The 13,764-nt window shown below is 34.6% G+C and overlaps 1 protein-coding gene across 1 annotated transcript in view; it reads left to right on the top strand.

Moving 5' to 3' along the window:
* LOC135208847 (piggyBac transposable element-derived protein 3-like) overlaps window positions 1-1,509 on the top strand; it is a 15,951-nt gene extending 14,442 nt beyond the window's left edge. Inside the window, exon 2 of the mRNA XM_064241425.1 lies at window positions 1,150-1,509. Coding sequence (XP_064097495.1) covers window positions 1,150-1,509 — 360 coding nt within the window. The remainder of the gene's footprint in view (window positions 1-1,149) is intronic.
* The last annotated feature ends 12,255 nt before the right edge of the window (window positions 1,510-13,764 follow it).

The raw sequence follows: 13,764 nt of genomic DNA, 5'->3' as shown, positions 1-13,764 counted from the left end.
TTTCGGCCTCTCATGGGATTGAACCACCGTCCAGCGGACAAGAACGAAATCAGGACGACATTGATGTTACCGATTCGGCTAACAGTAAGGCTATAAGTTTTTACCGATTCTGAATTTACAAATCACCGTCGAACTCGGTTTATTCGTAATTAGAATCGATATCCAACCCCATCTGTCATGTTAGCCAATTCGAACGTTTGACGAACGTAGCCATATTATGGATAATTATCACATCCCCGTGATTCATTTAAATTATTCGAGCTACAAATGTCCTTTAATATCTAATTCGCTCTACCTCGAGGATCTTGTAGATGACACAGAGGAACAACATGAACCAACAGGACAAATAGAAATTGAAGAAGAAATTGAAAGTGACGCTGATGAATGGGAAGAATCTGTTACAGGAAAACAAAGAGGAAAACTACCTAAGTGGAAAAAGAATTGTGCATTTGATAAGACTCTTCTGCTGATATCCTTTTACCAGATGATTTGCTACAACTTGATGATTCTTCACCATATACAATTTGGAGACAGGTATTTTCAGACGAGATAGTAACTTACATTACAGACCAAACTAAACTCTTTGCAAATCGTGATCACAACAATCCTAATTTTGACGTCTCAGAAAAAGAAGTTAGAAACCTCCTGGGTACATTGTTATTGTCAGGCTACCATTCCTTACCTGAGCAGCAGCATTATTGATCAACACAGCCAGATTTGGGGGTACCTTTGGTGTCCAATACAATGAGTAAAAACAGGTTTTCTGAAATAAGAGATACATGCATTTTGCAGACAGCCAACACAGGGAAATAAGATGAGCAAGATTTCTCCCATATATAACATGCTAAATGATCGACTGGTTCAGTTTGGTGTATTTCACCAACTTCTAAGTTGATGAATCAATGTTGACGTATTATGGTCGCCACAGTGCCAAAATGTTTATAAGAGGAAAGCCAATTCGTTTTGGGTACAAGATTTGGAGTCTCTGTGGAAATTATGGTTACCCATACCATTTGAAGTTATATCAAGGAAGGAAGAAGGAAGGATTCAGCCACTTGGAAGGAGTGCCATTACCAAAATGGTTGATGTGATGTCATCATACTCAAATACTGAAAAGCACCAACTTTACTTCGATTACTTTTTTACAAGGCAGCTGGAACAATTAGAGAAAATCGCAGTGCTGGAGCAGCAAAAGCCTTGTCGGCCACAAAAGAACTACAAAAGATGGAGAGGGGCACATTTGATCAACGCTGTGATGGGAAAGTCTATGTTGCAAAATGGAATGACAATGCTGTTGTGGGCATTGCAAGTAATTGCGTAACTCATGATCGTGTCCATACAGTGAAGAGGCGAGTGAAAGATGGAGTAAAAGATGTTTCACAGCTGCATCTCATCAATTCATGCAACAAAGGAATGGGTGGTGTTGATCTTATGGACCGACTTTCTGCTTCATATCGCCCAATGATTAGAGGGAAAAATGGTACTGGCCCTTATTTTTCAATGCAGTAAATATAGCAGTAATTGCTGCTTGGAGGGTGCATTGCAAAATTGAGAAGAATTACTTGTCCCACTTAGATTTTAGAAGGCAAATAATACTGTCTCTAATAAAATCTGAAGGCAGGTACCACGACCCAGGTATCCCACTGGTGCAAACGCTCTTCCAGTTGACATTCGCTATGATGGAGTAAATCACATTCAGACATCAACAACCCAAGGAAGATGCAAAATTTGCAAGAAAAATACAAAAAATATGTGTCAAAAATGTAATGTACGTTTGCATGCCGAAAGGGGAAAGAAATGCTTTGAGAATTTTCATAAGGTAGGAAAAGTTTGAAAATTGTTAATTAGGCTTAGATGTAATAAAAAGAATGAATTGTCTAATATAATGAATGTAAAGATATCTCATTTATTTCCTTCTCATTTTGTTTTGCATATGGATTTACATGGGACACCACCGATATACCAAACATGTACCAAATTTCTGTATATTTTTAGTTCAATAAAATTATCTGTGAATGACATTCGATTATCGTTAACCATCCAATGTTCCTTAAATGGAACACGCTGTAATTCCTTGGTCAAAACAGATAGGGTTCTGAAATTTTGTGTGGATCTTAGTTATCATAATGTCATAAAAATATGCAAAAATAGAGAGGTTTCCATGAAAATTAGTATGGCCGGTAGGATAAAGGTTAAGTTATATATCATTATGAAGATATTGGATTATTTTGTCTGTGAATTTTTTTTTTTAAATAAAGCATAGACTTATGCAGCCAGTTCCGATTTTAAGGTATTAATTCATCATAATCCTGCATGTCATATGTTAATATCATTGAGAGATTAGGCCTACACGTCAATTTCCTATATTTTGAGGCAATGGCAAGCTAGGCCCACTCGTCAATATCTTATATTTTGAGGTAATGACAGGGCATAAGCCTACTTGTCAGTTTCGTATATTTTGAGGCAATGACAGGGCATAGGCCTGTATCTCAAGTTCTTATATTTTGAGGCAATGACAGGGCATAGGCCTGCACGTCCAATTCTTATATTTTGAGCCAATGTCAGGGCATGGCCCTACACGCCTATTTCTTATTTCTACCTGTATCTGGTGGAATTAGAGTAGCTGTCAATTATCACACTAGTTTCAACTCCACGGTATATATATATAATGTATATGCAGAATGTGGAATGTAGGTACACGTATAAGTAAGAGCACATACACATACATGCGTGAATAGCCAAATCTTGGGACAGTGTCAGCCTTACATACAACTATCAAGTATAAGGCTGCAGTAGAATTTTTATGAAAATGAAAGCTATGGTAGGAGGGCATCATAAGATAATTAACGAATTAAAATATATAAATATATATATATATATATTATATATATATATATATATATATATATATATATATATATAAAATAGCTGAAAAGTTATGCATGAGATGATCCAAACCAATCTACGAGTAGCCCATGAATCACTTGGTTTTGGGGGCATTCTTGTAGAATCTCTCTCTTTATCGCTCTCACTTATTAGGAGAATATTCTAGCGTAGACTATATTCATGAAGATCTCGATTACTTTTGATTAAACCAAATAACTAAAGTTTAGTAATAAAGAGTAGGCAGATCATTCTTTACGCCAGTATTTTTGAATAGGTCTATGTTTATTCTGGAATAAAAGCAAGAATAGCTACAAAAAGAACCACAATAAAACGGCTGAATATAAGATAGGCCTATAATTCAAACGTCATAAGCTGCGTAAACCGACAAAAGACATAGGCCCTTATCGGTCTACGTAATTTTTTATAATCCTGTTATTTCGAAAGTAGATAATGTCCTTAACAAAATTTTCAGCAATTTATATCCAATATGACTTGTATAGCCTGTCATATTATAACCTTTTGTTAAAGAAATGTATATCCTGGTTTTGTAGAGTGCAATCACGATTTGTTATCCTTCCAGTTATTCAAGTGCATAGATTCGAACGCAGACATTCACAGAAACACCTACGTATTCAGGTGAACGTTATTTACGAAACATGAGATTACAGAAAAATGGAATACTTCTCACTATTCATATTTTCCTTTTTTCTAAGACGTGTATTATGACTATTTTAGGGAAAAATATAACATTTCCTTCTGATAATCAGCACAACGTACTTTAGTTCTGTAAAAAATCATTGCAAAATAAATGAAGATGAAAAGAACAATAGTTTAACCAGCTTTTCGAAACCATTTCCAACCAATCAGCTTCATGGAATGGCCGTGACATGATCAGTGGGAGGGGCTTAGCTGCAAAGCTAGATGGACTCTGCTATAGTCCCTTGGGGGTTAAATGTGTTTCGCGTGTTTAGTGCTAGCCCCTGAGGGATCAAATGCACTTAGGGATATTTGACGCCCCCCACCCCACCCCCCTCGGATTAGTAATAAACACAGCGAAATACATTTGCCCCCTAGGGGCTAGTACTACACACGGCAAAACAATGTAGATGCTGAACCATTGTTTCACTGTGTTTAGTACTAGCCGTCGTGGTTCAAATACCCCTAAGCGAATTGGTCATTCAACATATTCCCTGTAACATTTAATATATATATATATATATATATATATGTATATATATATATATATATGTGTGTGTGTGTGTGTGTGTGTGTGTGTGTGTGTGTGTGTGTGTGTGTGTGTGTGTGTGTGTAGATAAATGCTACGAAGGAAAGTGAAAGGGGAGTGGTGCTAGGCCTTTCGATTTGCTTTCCTTTATTTAGCAAACTGATAGAAATACAAAAAAAAATAAGTTTACAAAGAAAAGTCATATAATTGACAGATGGGAATTATAAATGAACTAGTACTTCAGTTGTTCAGTAAAATTTTCTTCGTTACCTTACTTGTACTGATTAGTAAAAACATACAAAGAAAATAGATATTTACCAAGCTCTTGTCCCCGTTGCTTGGAAATGTCTCCGATTCTCACATATATGATTCTCTAGATTTAGTTGATAAATTAAACAAAATCACTTTTTGATCCACTAATAGATTTTTTAGTTTTGATGTCTGTTCTTTTTTAATACAGTCCCTATAGGTTCTATTTAAGAGTAATAAACTAATTCATCATGAATTACCTCTACCTTTATGTCATATTATTTCAGTCACTAGGCTGTGCATTTGTGATTGTAAATTTATATTCAATGGGGAATTCTGCCAACAAATATTTGGTATGGCAATGGCCAACCATTTATCTCCACTCCTCTCAAACTAGTATATGGAATTCTTTGAAAAACGATACTTGCCTAATATCATTTATACCGCTTTACAGTGGTATAGATATGTTGATGTTTTAGCTGTTATTGCTGTTGGTGTGGTTGTAAATGATTTATTCTCAAAATATCCACTTTTTCGTATATATTTTAGGAGCATTGAGCATTGTCAGTCCCCAATATTAATATTGGATCAAGAAATTAAATACTTACGAAAATAGCGACAGATTTATGTTATCCTTCACATATGCTAGATATTTGCTATAATAAGACCCACAAAAAGTTTTATACTAAAAGTAACTTTGAGAAAGATATACCTAGGAACATTGTTAGCTTGCCTTCTTTTAGTGGTTTTGAGACGGTAAAATCATTATTAAATCTTTTAATGTCAACCTAGCTTTTCCTATAAAACATTAAAAATGAATGTTTATAAAAGATAGACCTGAGGAAAGCAACAATATGATATATAAAATTCCATGTTTGGACTGACCTTTTTTATCGGTCAGTCCAGTTAGTGTTTAGAAGTACGAATTAAACAGCAAAGTATTCTTTCAAAATTGGTAAACATCCAATGCAATATTCATTCATTTAAGCGAAACTCTCTTAGGATAAATGGGACTGAAAGTTCAATGATTGCCTGATTTTTCTTCACAAAATCTTTTTGAATCTGCTGATAAACAGCTTACCTCCCATTGTAATCTTAACCATGGTATTGGTATGTATTATTTCGACCCCTGTATTAGTAAAATGTTCAAGAATGACCTTAAAAATAAAATCACTGACTTAATAGTTACCTTATATATTATTTATATGCATTCATATGTTTAACATATTTTTGTGAAAATGTTCTCTTTGCAAAAATTATTGTTTACCAAAAGGAGGATTATTGAATTGTGGTACCTGTATAAACATATGTAATCCGCTTATTCTGTCCAAGACCATCTTTTAGGGGTCAGACTCTCCCAGTATAATCTTTTAATTGACCCTTCCCTACTTCCGAGCTGTTCAGCTTAATCTTTTGTAAAAAAAAATTTTAATATATACCCTTATTTTGGTAAGTCCTCAGAGTCTTCATCTATGTTGGATTGCAGGTACATCTGTACTTTTAAAATATCCATCTGTCAATTATACGAGCTTTCTTTGTGAACTTACTTTTATATTTTCAGCCATATTCACCATAGCTCGTGTGTCAATTTATATGTATATTTCCGTCTGTCAGCAAACACAAAATGCTTTTATCGGCTCATTTTACGCACATCTTTAACGTGTTTACAAAAGAAATATGCTTCTTAAATACACTCACAAACACACACACACGTATATATATATATATATATATATATATATATATATATATATATATATATATATATATACTATATATATCACATATATATATATATATATATATCTATATATATGCATCTATATATGCATATATATATATATATATATATATATATATATATATATATATATATGCGTGTGTGTGTGTGTGTGTGTGTGTGTGTGTATCTAAGAAGCATACACACACACACACACACACACACACACACACACATATATATATATATATATATATATATATATATATATATATATATATGTGTGTGTGTGTGTGTGTGTGTGTGAGTGTCTGTGTGTATGTGTGTCTGTGTGAGTGTGTATGTTTCTATGTATGTATGTTGTTGTGAATGTTTTGTATGAATATTTACTATTCGTCTGGAGTTGCATTTTGAAACTTTCAGTTACGCTCGTTTCCTTTGCATTATAATATAGCAGCCTATTTTCTACCACCCCTGCTTATTTATTCCGATCATCTAATACTCCTAGAAACCATTACCCAATCAAAGGTGAAACGAGCTCTCAGATAGAGGGGTGATTGCAAGAAGTGAAATGCTTATCTAATGTAGCTGCACAGCAAGGAAATCGTGCTATTAAATATAAGATATTAATAGCAATTAAAAATTCAGTCATTTACATATTGTTTCTTTTTAATCAAATTTGAGCAACGCGGTTCTCAAAGCATTACTTGCTTCGTTACCTTTAAAAATCATTCTCTTCGTAGAAGTCTTGGTCTCTTAATAGTATGATAAACCACTAAAAGTATTTTATTTATTTTTTTGTAAAGCGTGTTGATATTAGACTAACTTCGTTAAGCTTTATTTGAGTTTTTCCTTCCCCAATGACATATTTTACTTTCGCTTTTCTGAGCTCGTTACGGGGTTTTATGTATAAAAGATGAAACTTGCGGATATAGGTTACTTTTTATCTCTTCTGAATATTCCATAGAAGTATTATGGAAAACAATGACAAGATAAAATGGAAATTGCAAATCGCTCCCCAACTCTCCCTCAGGAGGCAGGGAAAACAAAAGGATTTTCTCACTGGAATCTTCAGCACGTGACTTTTCCATTAGTTTTTTCATTGGCAGCTTAGAGGGACTCAACTTTGGAGAGTCTTTACTGAGAGTGAAAGGAAACTTTTCTGGCGAGAAAAGCCAGGGTGTGGAAAAGGGTCATTTATAATGCAAATGAAGTGTTCATAGTCCAAAAAGACCTTTCACTGAGGAATATATAGACAGAGAGACAGGCAGAAAGTGAAATGGAAATAGTGGGGTGCTGCCGACAATTTCTTTAACAGTTTTTCGCTTTTATACTCTCTGATGGTCTTTAATTGAAAATAGTATGCATGCATATAAAATATGCCATTTAGGCGATTTTCTTTTTTTTTTTTTTTTTTTTTTGCAGTAGAAAGTACTAAATGAAAGCTAGATCAGATAATTAGTATTGAATGAAAGTCAAGTTTAATCATAAAAACTGCAGAAACAGATACAACAAATTTTCATAAACAAAGCCAATAAAAAGTAAGAGAATTACTGTAAAAGAACTGATGGGAGAGTGAAAATAAGTCTAGATACTGTCCATCATGTGTAATATTTACCCAGGGAAGAGGGCGATCATTTCCTTTCTTTCTTTCCTTAAATCCTCAGCTGAAAGCCCTTATGGACAAAGACAATAGATTATAAGCCCAGTAGAGTTGCAAAGGAAAATCAGCCTACACACACAGAGAGAGAGAGAGAGTGAGAGAGAGAGAGAGAGAGAGAGAGGACAAGCTGTGGGGGAAAGAGGTGATAATTAATTAAATTGTATCGAAGGCGTGAGTAGGAGGCAGCGTCTACAAACTTACAGATTTATTCATACAACAAACAGACATGTCAATAGCTCTTGCGAGCCGAAATGTAGCGCCTGACATCAGGCGAACAGAAAGAGAGATTAAACACAATCACTTGTGTTTGTTGACAGATGGAAATATGCATATGAAGTGATACACAATACAGGACTGAAGTGAAGGTACATTAGGCTGAAAAGCTAACATTACAATTTGTATGATAATGACGATACATTTGATATGACAATAACAATAAAGGATATATATATGTATAAAAGATGCGAGCCATATGCTGTATTTCCTGTGTCCACACGTTGGCGTGGGGAGTTGTTGTTGTGAAATTAACTGGCCAGTGTGATGAAGGTGTGTGGGACCTACAAAATAAATAATAGAAAATCTAGAATAAACAAGATTCAACTGGATTCAGAAGACATTAGCAGAAAGTAGGAACGACTGCATTCCTTACTTAGAAATTTGGAGATCACAAGATTCTACAACTGAACTAGGTAAACTATTCCACATTTTAGCAGAATGAGTAGAAAACGACGTATTGCTTAGTGTTGCGACCAAAAATACCTAGTTCGGGTAAAGACGAGTTCAGAGGATGAGTGTCATTCCAATTATATGCAACAAGCATACTGAACTCACTTTACATCAATGCCACAAGTCAGCATTAAGAGCCGAGTTTGAGATGACAGTCACCACTGCAAGACCACACTTAAGACCAATACCTCAAATAAGGAGGAATAATAAAAAAAAAATTAAAACACTTATACATAATAGCTTTATTATGAGACATTTGAAAATACCACCACTAGATGCTAACATTTTGAGAGACAGATGACAAAATTTACACTTAAAATCTCAAAAGAGTAACTTACATTTAATATTGTACCATTCAAAATGTAAATCAGGTTGCAAAGAAAAACTTACGGCACTCATGACTATGTGGCAGTTCTCAATTCATGGATTCTATAACCAAAAACCAAAGGTATGGAGAAGGAACACTAGGAGAGTAGTATTACTGGCATATACAGTTAGTCTGTTTTTCAGAACTTGCCACATAATTAGTATAGATAAACAAGAAGGGGCCAAGAACACTATCTTGATGGACACCTGAAATTATATGTTCTAAAACTACTAAACTGGCCTTCATCAATAACCTTAGCTTCTAGTTAATTACTTCATGATTCAGAAGGTCAAATGTTGCACTAAAGTCTAACTGGACAATGCATGTCTCTGCACCCTCATCAAAGCACTCTGCAAGATGGTATGTATTGACAACAGTGCATCAAAAGTAGCAAGCTCTTTACAAAAACCAAACTGTAATGCTTGTGGCAGTTAATATCTTCAACAAACCTGCAAAGATGCTTAATGATCAGTTTCTCAAAGCCTTATATAAAACAGGGATATTTGAAACTGGCCTATATCCAGGGTGGCATGAGGAGGGACTTACTCTCATAAGTTTCACAGCAATGGTTCCTTTCCTGCAAACAAAGGAAAACTTGCAAGTCCAACGAATTTTCTGAAAATAGTATTCTTAGAATTAATGAAATCGGCATTCTTTTTAAGATAGTCATATAGGAAGGATCCTGTTGTGGTCTATGCTGCCATAACTGCCAAACACCAGAAGAAAGTTTTTGACCTCTATGGATTGGAAGGTCATTGAACGCAACTTGGGATTTGGAAAACAAGACAGGTAACACCAAAGGCTGACCACATTGCTCACAAAGACTTGACCCAAAAGTTCTGCCCCCTGTTTAGGGTATTATACAGCAGTTTTGTCAGCTTCTACATTTCAAGGAATGCTAAAGTAAACTCTAGAGTATGATGAATGGGTTAGAGTAAGTACCAAAAGTATAAAAGTTAATGGTGAATATGGACTGAAGCATAGATTATTTTCAGACAATAAGAAGTGGAATTTAGTTAAGCGAAGAAATTTATTATTAAAAACTGCATATTTAATCTACAGAAAGAATTAATGATACAAGAAAAAGATGATTAAAACTGCAAGAATTAGCAGATGTTCTATCCAACGAGAGAAAATGTAATTTGTAACCTTTTATTTTATTTCTTATATGTAGCACTTATTATTTATTTGTCAAAACTCTAGCCTGAAAAATTCAGTTCAACATAAAGTACACATAATATCATAAATATAATCCAATGTCAAAATTACTTAAACATTTTGATAAACAGGTACACTGATAGACATCATGGTGTCAATAAAGGTAGAAATTTGCAAAATTAAATGCTTGTGTAACCAGGAAAACAAAACAAATAATTTTACAGATGGAAGTGGTTGTAAAACATAAGTTATATGATATGCTTCAAGCTCTGTATCCATAGGGTTTTGAGCTCATGCTCAAAATTCATGATCTCAAACATGATGAAAAGGTTTAACAACATAGCCCCTTTTGCAGATAGCTACCCTCACCAAATAGATAATCAACCATGATATAACAGATAGATATCTGGGAGTAATTACAGGGCTTACAGGATTTGCGGTCCCGAATTCTTGGATGAAGGCCTCACATTAAGGCAAGAAAAAACTATTTTGGGGAATGGGAAGGTAGAGAAAACTAACAATCAAAAGGAAAGAAAATAACTATAGTCCCGGACAATAACACTATTACACCCATCAACAGGAAACTACAAAAACACGACTAAGAATAAAATGTTAGAAATAGAAAGCTTGTAGAGGGGGAGAGGTATGAAGGGGACCATATGTGGCAGAGAGCGCAAATCTTGCAAAGAGCAAAGCAAACAACATATACAGAACAAAAGAAACTACAATCAGACGTCGTCAGTTGCCAAACACTGTTGGGAAAAAGACCACAGAATAGACTAGGAAAGCATGAATTTTATTTACAAGAATGCTAACAGAACGGCAAGACTGATTGTAGAGAATGCCTTTATAACATATGATAACAATGTAATGGAAGGTAACACTGGAAATGGATTCGAAGACAGCATATCAAGGAAAATCATATACTCCGTAACAGAGAAGACACGCACAAACACAAGACACCATAGGGAATATGAACCCCTGGAGCAACATACCGTGAGCAGAGAACGGTCAAGGATAACGCGGGCAAAGCCAAACAGGAAAAGCAGGGTAATTAAAAGATCAAGAAGACACCATACTCATATAAATACAGCTGGCCTACCTCTTCGGTCATTTCATGGATACTGGATAATGAGGACTGGTTGTCCTTAAAAGCTTGTTACTTTTTTTTATAAATAACTCCGCTAGATAACATCCAGTATTAATCAGGTCCTTCTAGTAAAAAATAGCGCCTCAGTGGTGTGGTTAGTATGGTATTAGCGTCTCACCTCGGTGGTCGCGGGTTCCATTCTCGGCCATTCCATTGAGGAGTGAGAGATGTGTATTTCTGGTGATAGAAGTTCACTCTAGACGTGGTTCGGAAGTCACGTAAAGCCGTTGGTCCCGTTGCTGAATAACCACATGCAACGTAAAAGCACCATACAACTACAACTACCTTCTAGTAAAATACATACACACACACACACACACACACACATATATATATATATATATATATTATATATATATATATATATATATATATATATATATATATATAATATATATATATTAACGTAATACCACACATCCTTTGGACAAGCCTTAACAGAAACATGAGTAGGAATGATGAACGGAATTAACAAGAAAAGAGCGAAATTAAAATTAAGCCGTCCCCCTAACTGTCTCCCCCCACCCCCACAAAAAAAAAAAAAAAATGAATAAGTCGTGAAACTCAGACAAAAATACCCCTTTATTGGGTATTTACTTTTATCGTCCTGCAGAGAGGCGCCCTTTTCATATTGGACTCCCATCAAAATCCGCAATCACACCTGTTTTTTTTTTTTTTTTTTTTTTTTTTACTTTTGTGGTCCTCTGCGCAAATATCACCAATAACTTCTATGCATGATACCCATCCTTAATGATAAGAAATAATTAGATAAGTACTTTAATGGGCATGACTAACATAGTTCTTACCTCTCGCTTTCTTAGTCCCATAAAATCTGATGATGCAGGAACAATAATTTTCCACTTAATCCCTCATTACTTGATGGAAATGGTTTCTACCTCCAGTTCACTAACAACACTATCTTCTATAAGGACACCAGCCCTCTCCTTCATCTTTTAATTTTCAGGATGCAATTGGACATGAATGACCTATAAATGAATGGTTAAGATATACAATATATTCAGTTTAGATATCTACAAGGTTTAAAGTATTTTCACCTGTGTAATGGGCTTTATATAAGTAAACAGGAGTTTTCTCATGTATATAACTGACTCTTTAGACAAAATTTACGCAAGTAAAATGAGGTCACCAAGTTTCTTGCGGATGAGTAAAATGTTCCGTCCCATTTAGGTGAATAGTGTCGCCCAATTATTTTTTATCCTTTGTTTACTGCCTTTCCTATTTAATCTCTGTTTTTGGACATTTTTGTTATCCACTATAAATACCTACCGTTATTTCAGCTATTTTGGAGCAGAGGCTCTATCATTTCAAGACTTGAATCATGCTCGCAATGCGCTACCGTGCTGTTGCTTCATGGTTAGACTTGGAGACAGTCTTCTTGAATAATTCCATTTTCTCCTCAAATATGGGTTTAATTAGCACTGGCGAAGGGTCACAATAAAGTATATAGTTTCAGTAAAATTCACCTTAATTTTAATAAGTTTTTTTTTCTCAGTGAGATCGCATTTCATAAGAAACTGTCAATTCTAAGCCGATATTAGCAAGATATCAGATTTTTCTTTATAGTTTTAATAAAAAAAAAAGGATAAAAAGTTCTTAAAGACACTTCTCAACTTTTGCTTATGGGTGTGGTTCTTATAAAATAAATGAGACCCAAATATCTCTCTCTCTCTCTCTCTCTCTCTCTCTCTCTCTCTCTTCTCCTTCCTCTTTTTCTTTTCTCTCTCTTTCCTCCCAATCTACGTGCACACGCATATACAGAGAGAGAGAGAGAGAGAGAGAGAGAGAGAGAGAGAGAGAGAGAGAGAGAATCTTCACACCTCATTCCATATCTCTCATCGTTAGCGTGTGTTATCAAACAGAAATATTCCGACAACGACTGACAATACAAAAAGAAGATTCTTACTCTTTAAACTGTATAGACTATAGAGCTACCGTAGTTTGATTATAGTTAAGCATACGAAAAATATTCGTTAATTCCACCTTGGGAGGAATAATAATAATAATAATAATAATAATAATAATAATAATAATCAAGGCCATATACATGGAATATACATGATAGAGACAATAACATACAAAATCTAAATACATGACATGATAAAAGAATTGTAAATAAGCGATATCCACACAGTTGCTGAAGAAGTATAAAAAAAATTGTATTTGTAATAATGGTTATAACAGTAATAATACTGAGAATAGTAGTAGAAAATTTTAAGTGTAAAAATATAAAAATAAAACAGATTGCATACAATTAATTTCCAGCTACGGGCCTTAGGTGGTTACAGAAGTCGGGTCCAAAAGGCTAAATACGAACACTGAAAATAGCAAAACTCACTTCCTAATTACAGAAATAGTGAATAAGGCATTTAAGTAACACACGCCTCATTATCCCACCTTTCCCACAATTAGATCTTCTTGCCTCACTTCTGGTAAAAGCTGAAGTGATCGTTTCATTATTTGTTTTTTGGGAGCAGATAATTTTCATTATTCATATACATACATCACATACCTTCAAGCCTGAAGCACGGTGTATGAAGGGCTTTTTATGTTCTTCCTTAAGATTCATAGTTGGTAAACTCGCCAGCATATAAAAATAAAA

This window comes from Macrobrachium nipponense, chromosome 11, assembly GCF_015104395.2.
Source record: "Macrobrachium nipponense isolate FS-2020 chromosome 11, ASM1510439v2, whole genome shotgun sequence".
NCBI lineage: Eukaryota > Metazoa > Arthropoda > Malacostraca > Decapoda > Palaemonidae > Macrobrachium > Macrobrachium nipponense.
The sequence above is the reverse complement of the archived record's forward strand: the minus strand, read 5'-3'. Positions and strand labels throughout refer to the sequence as shown.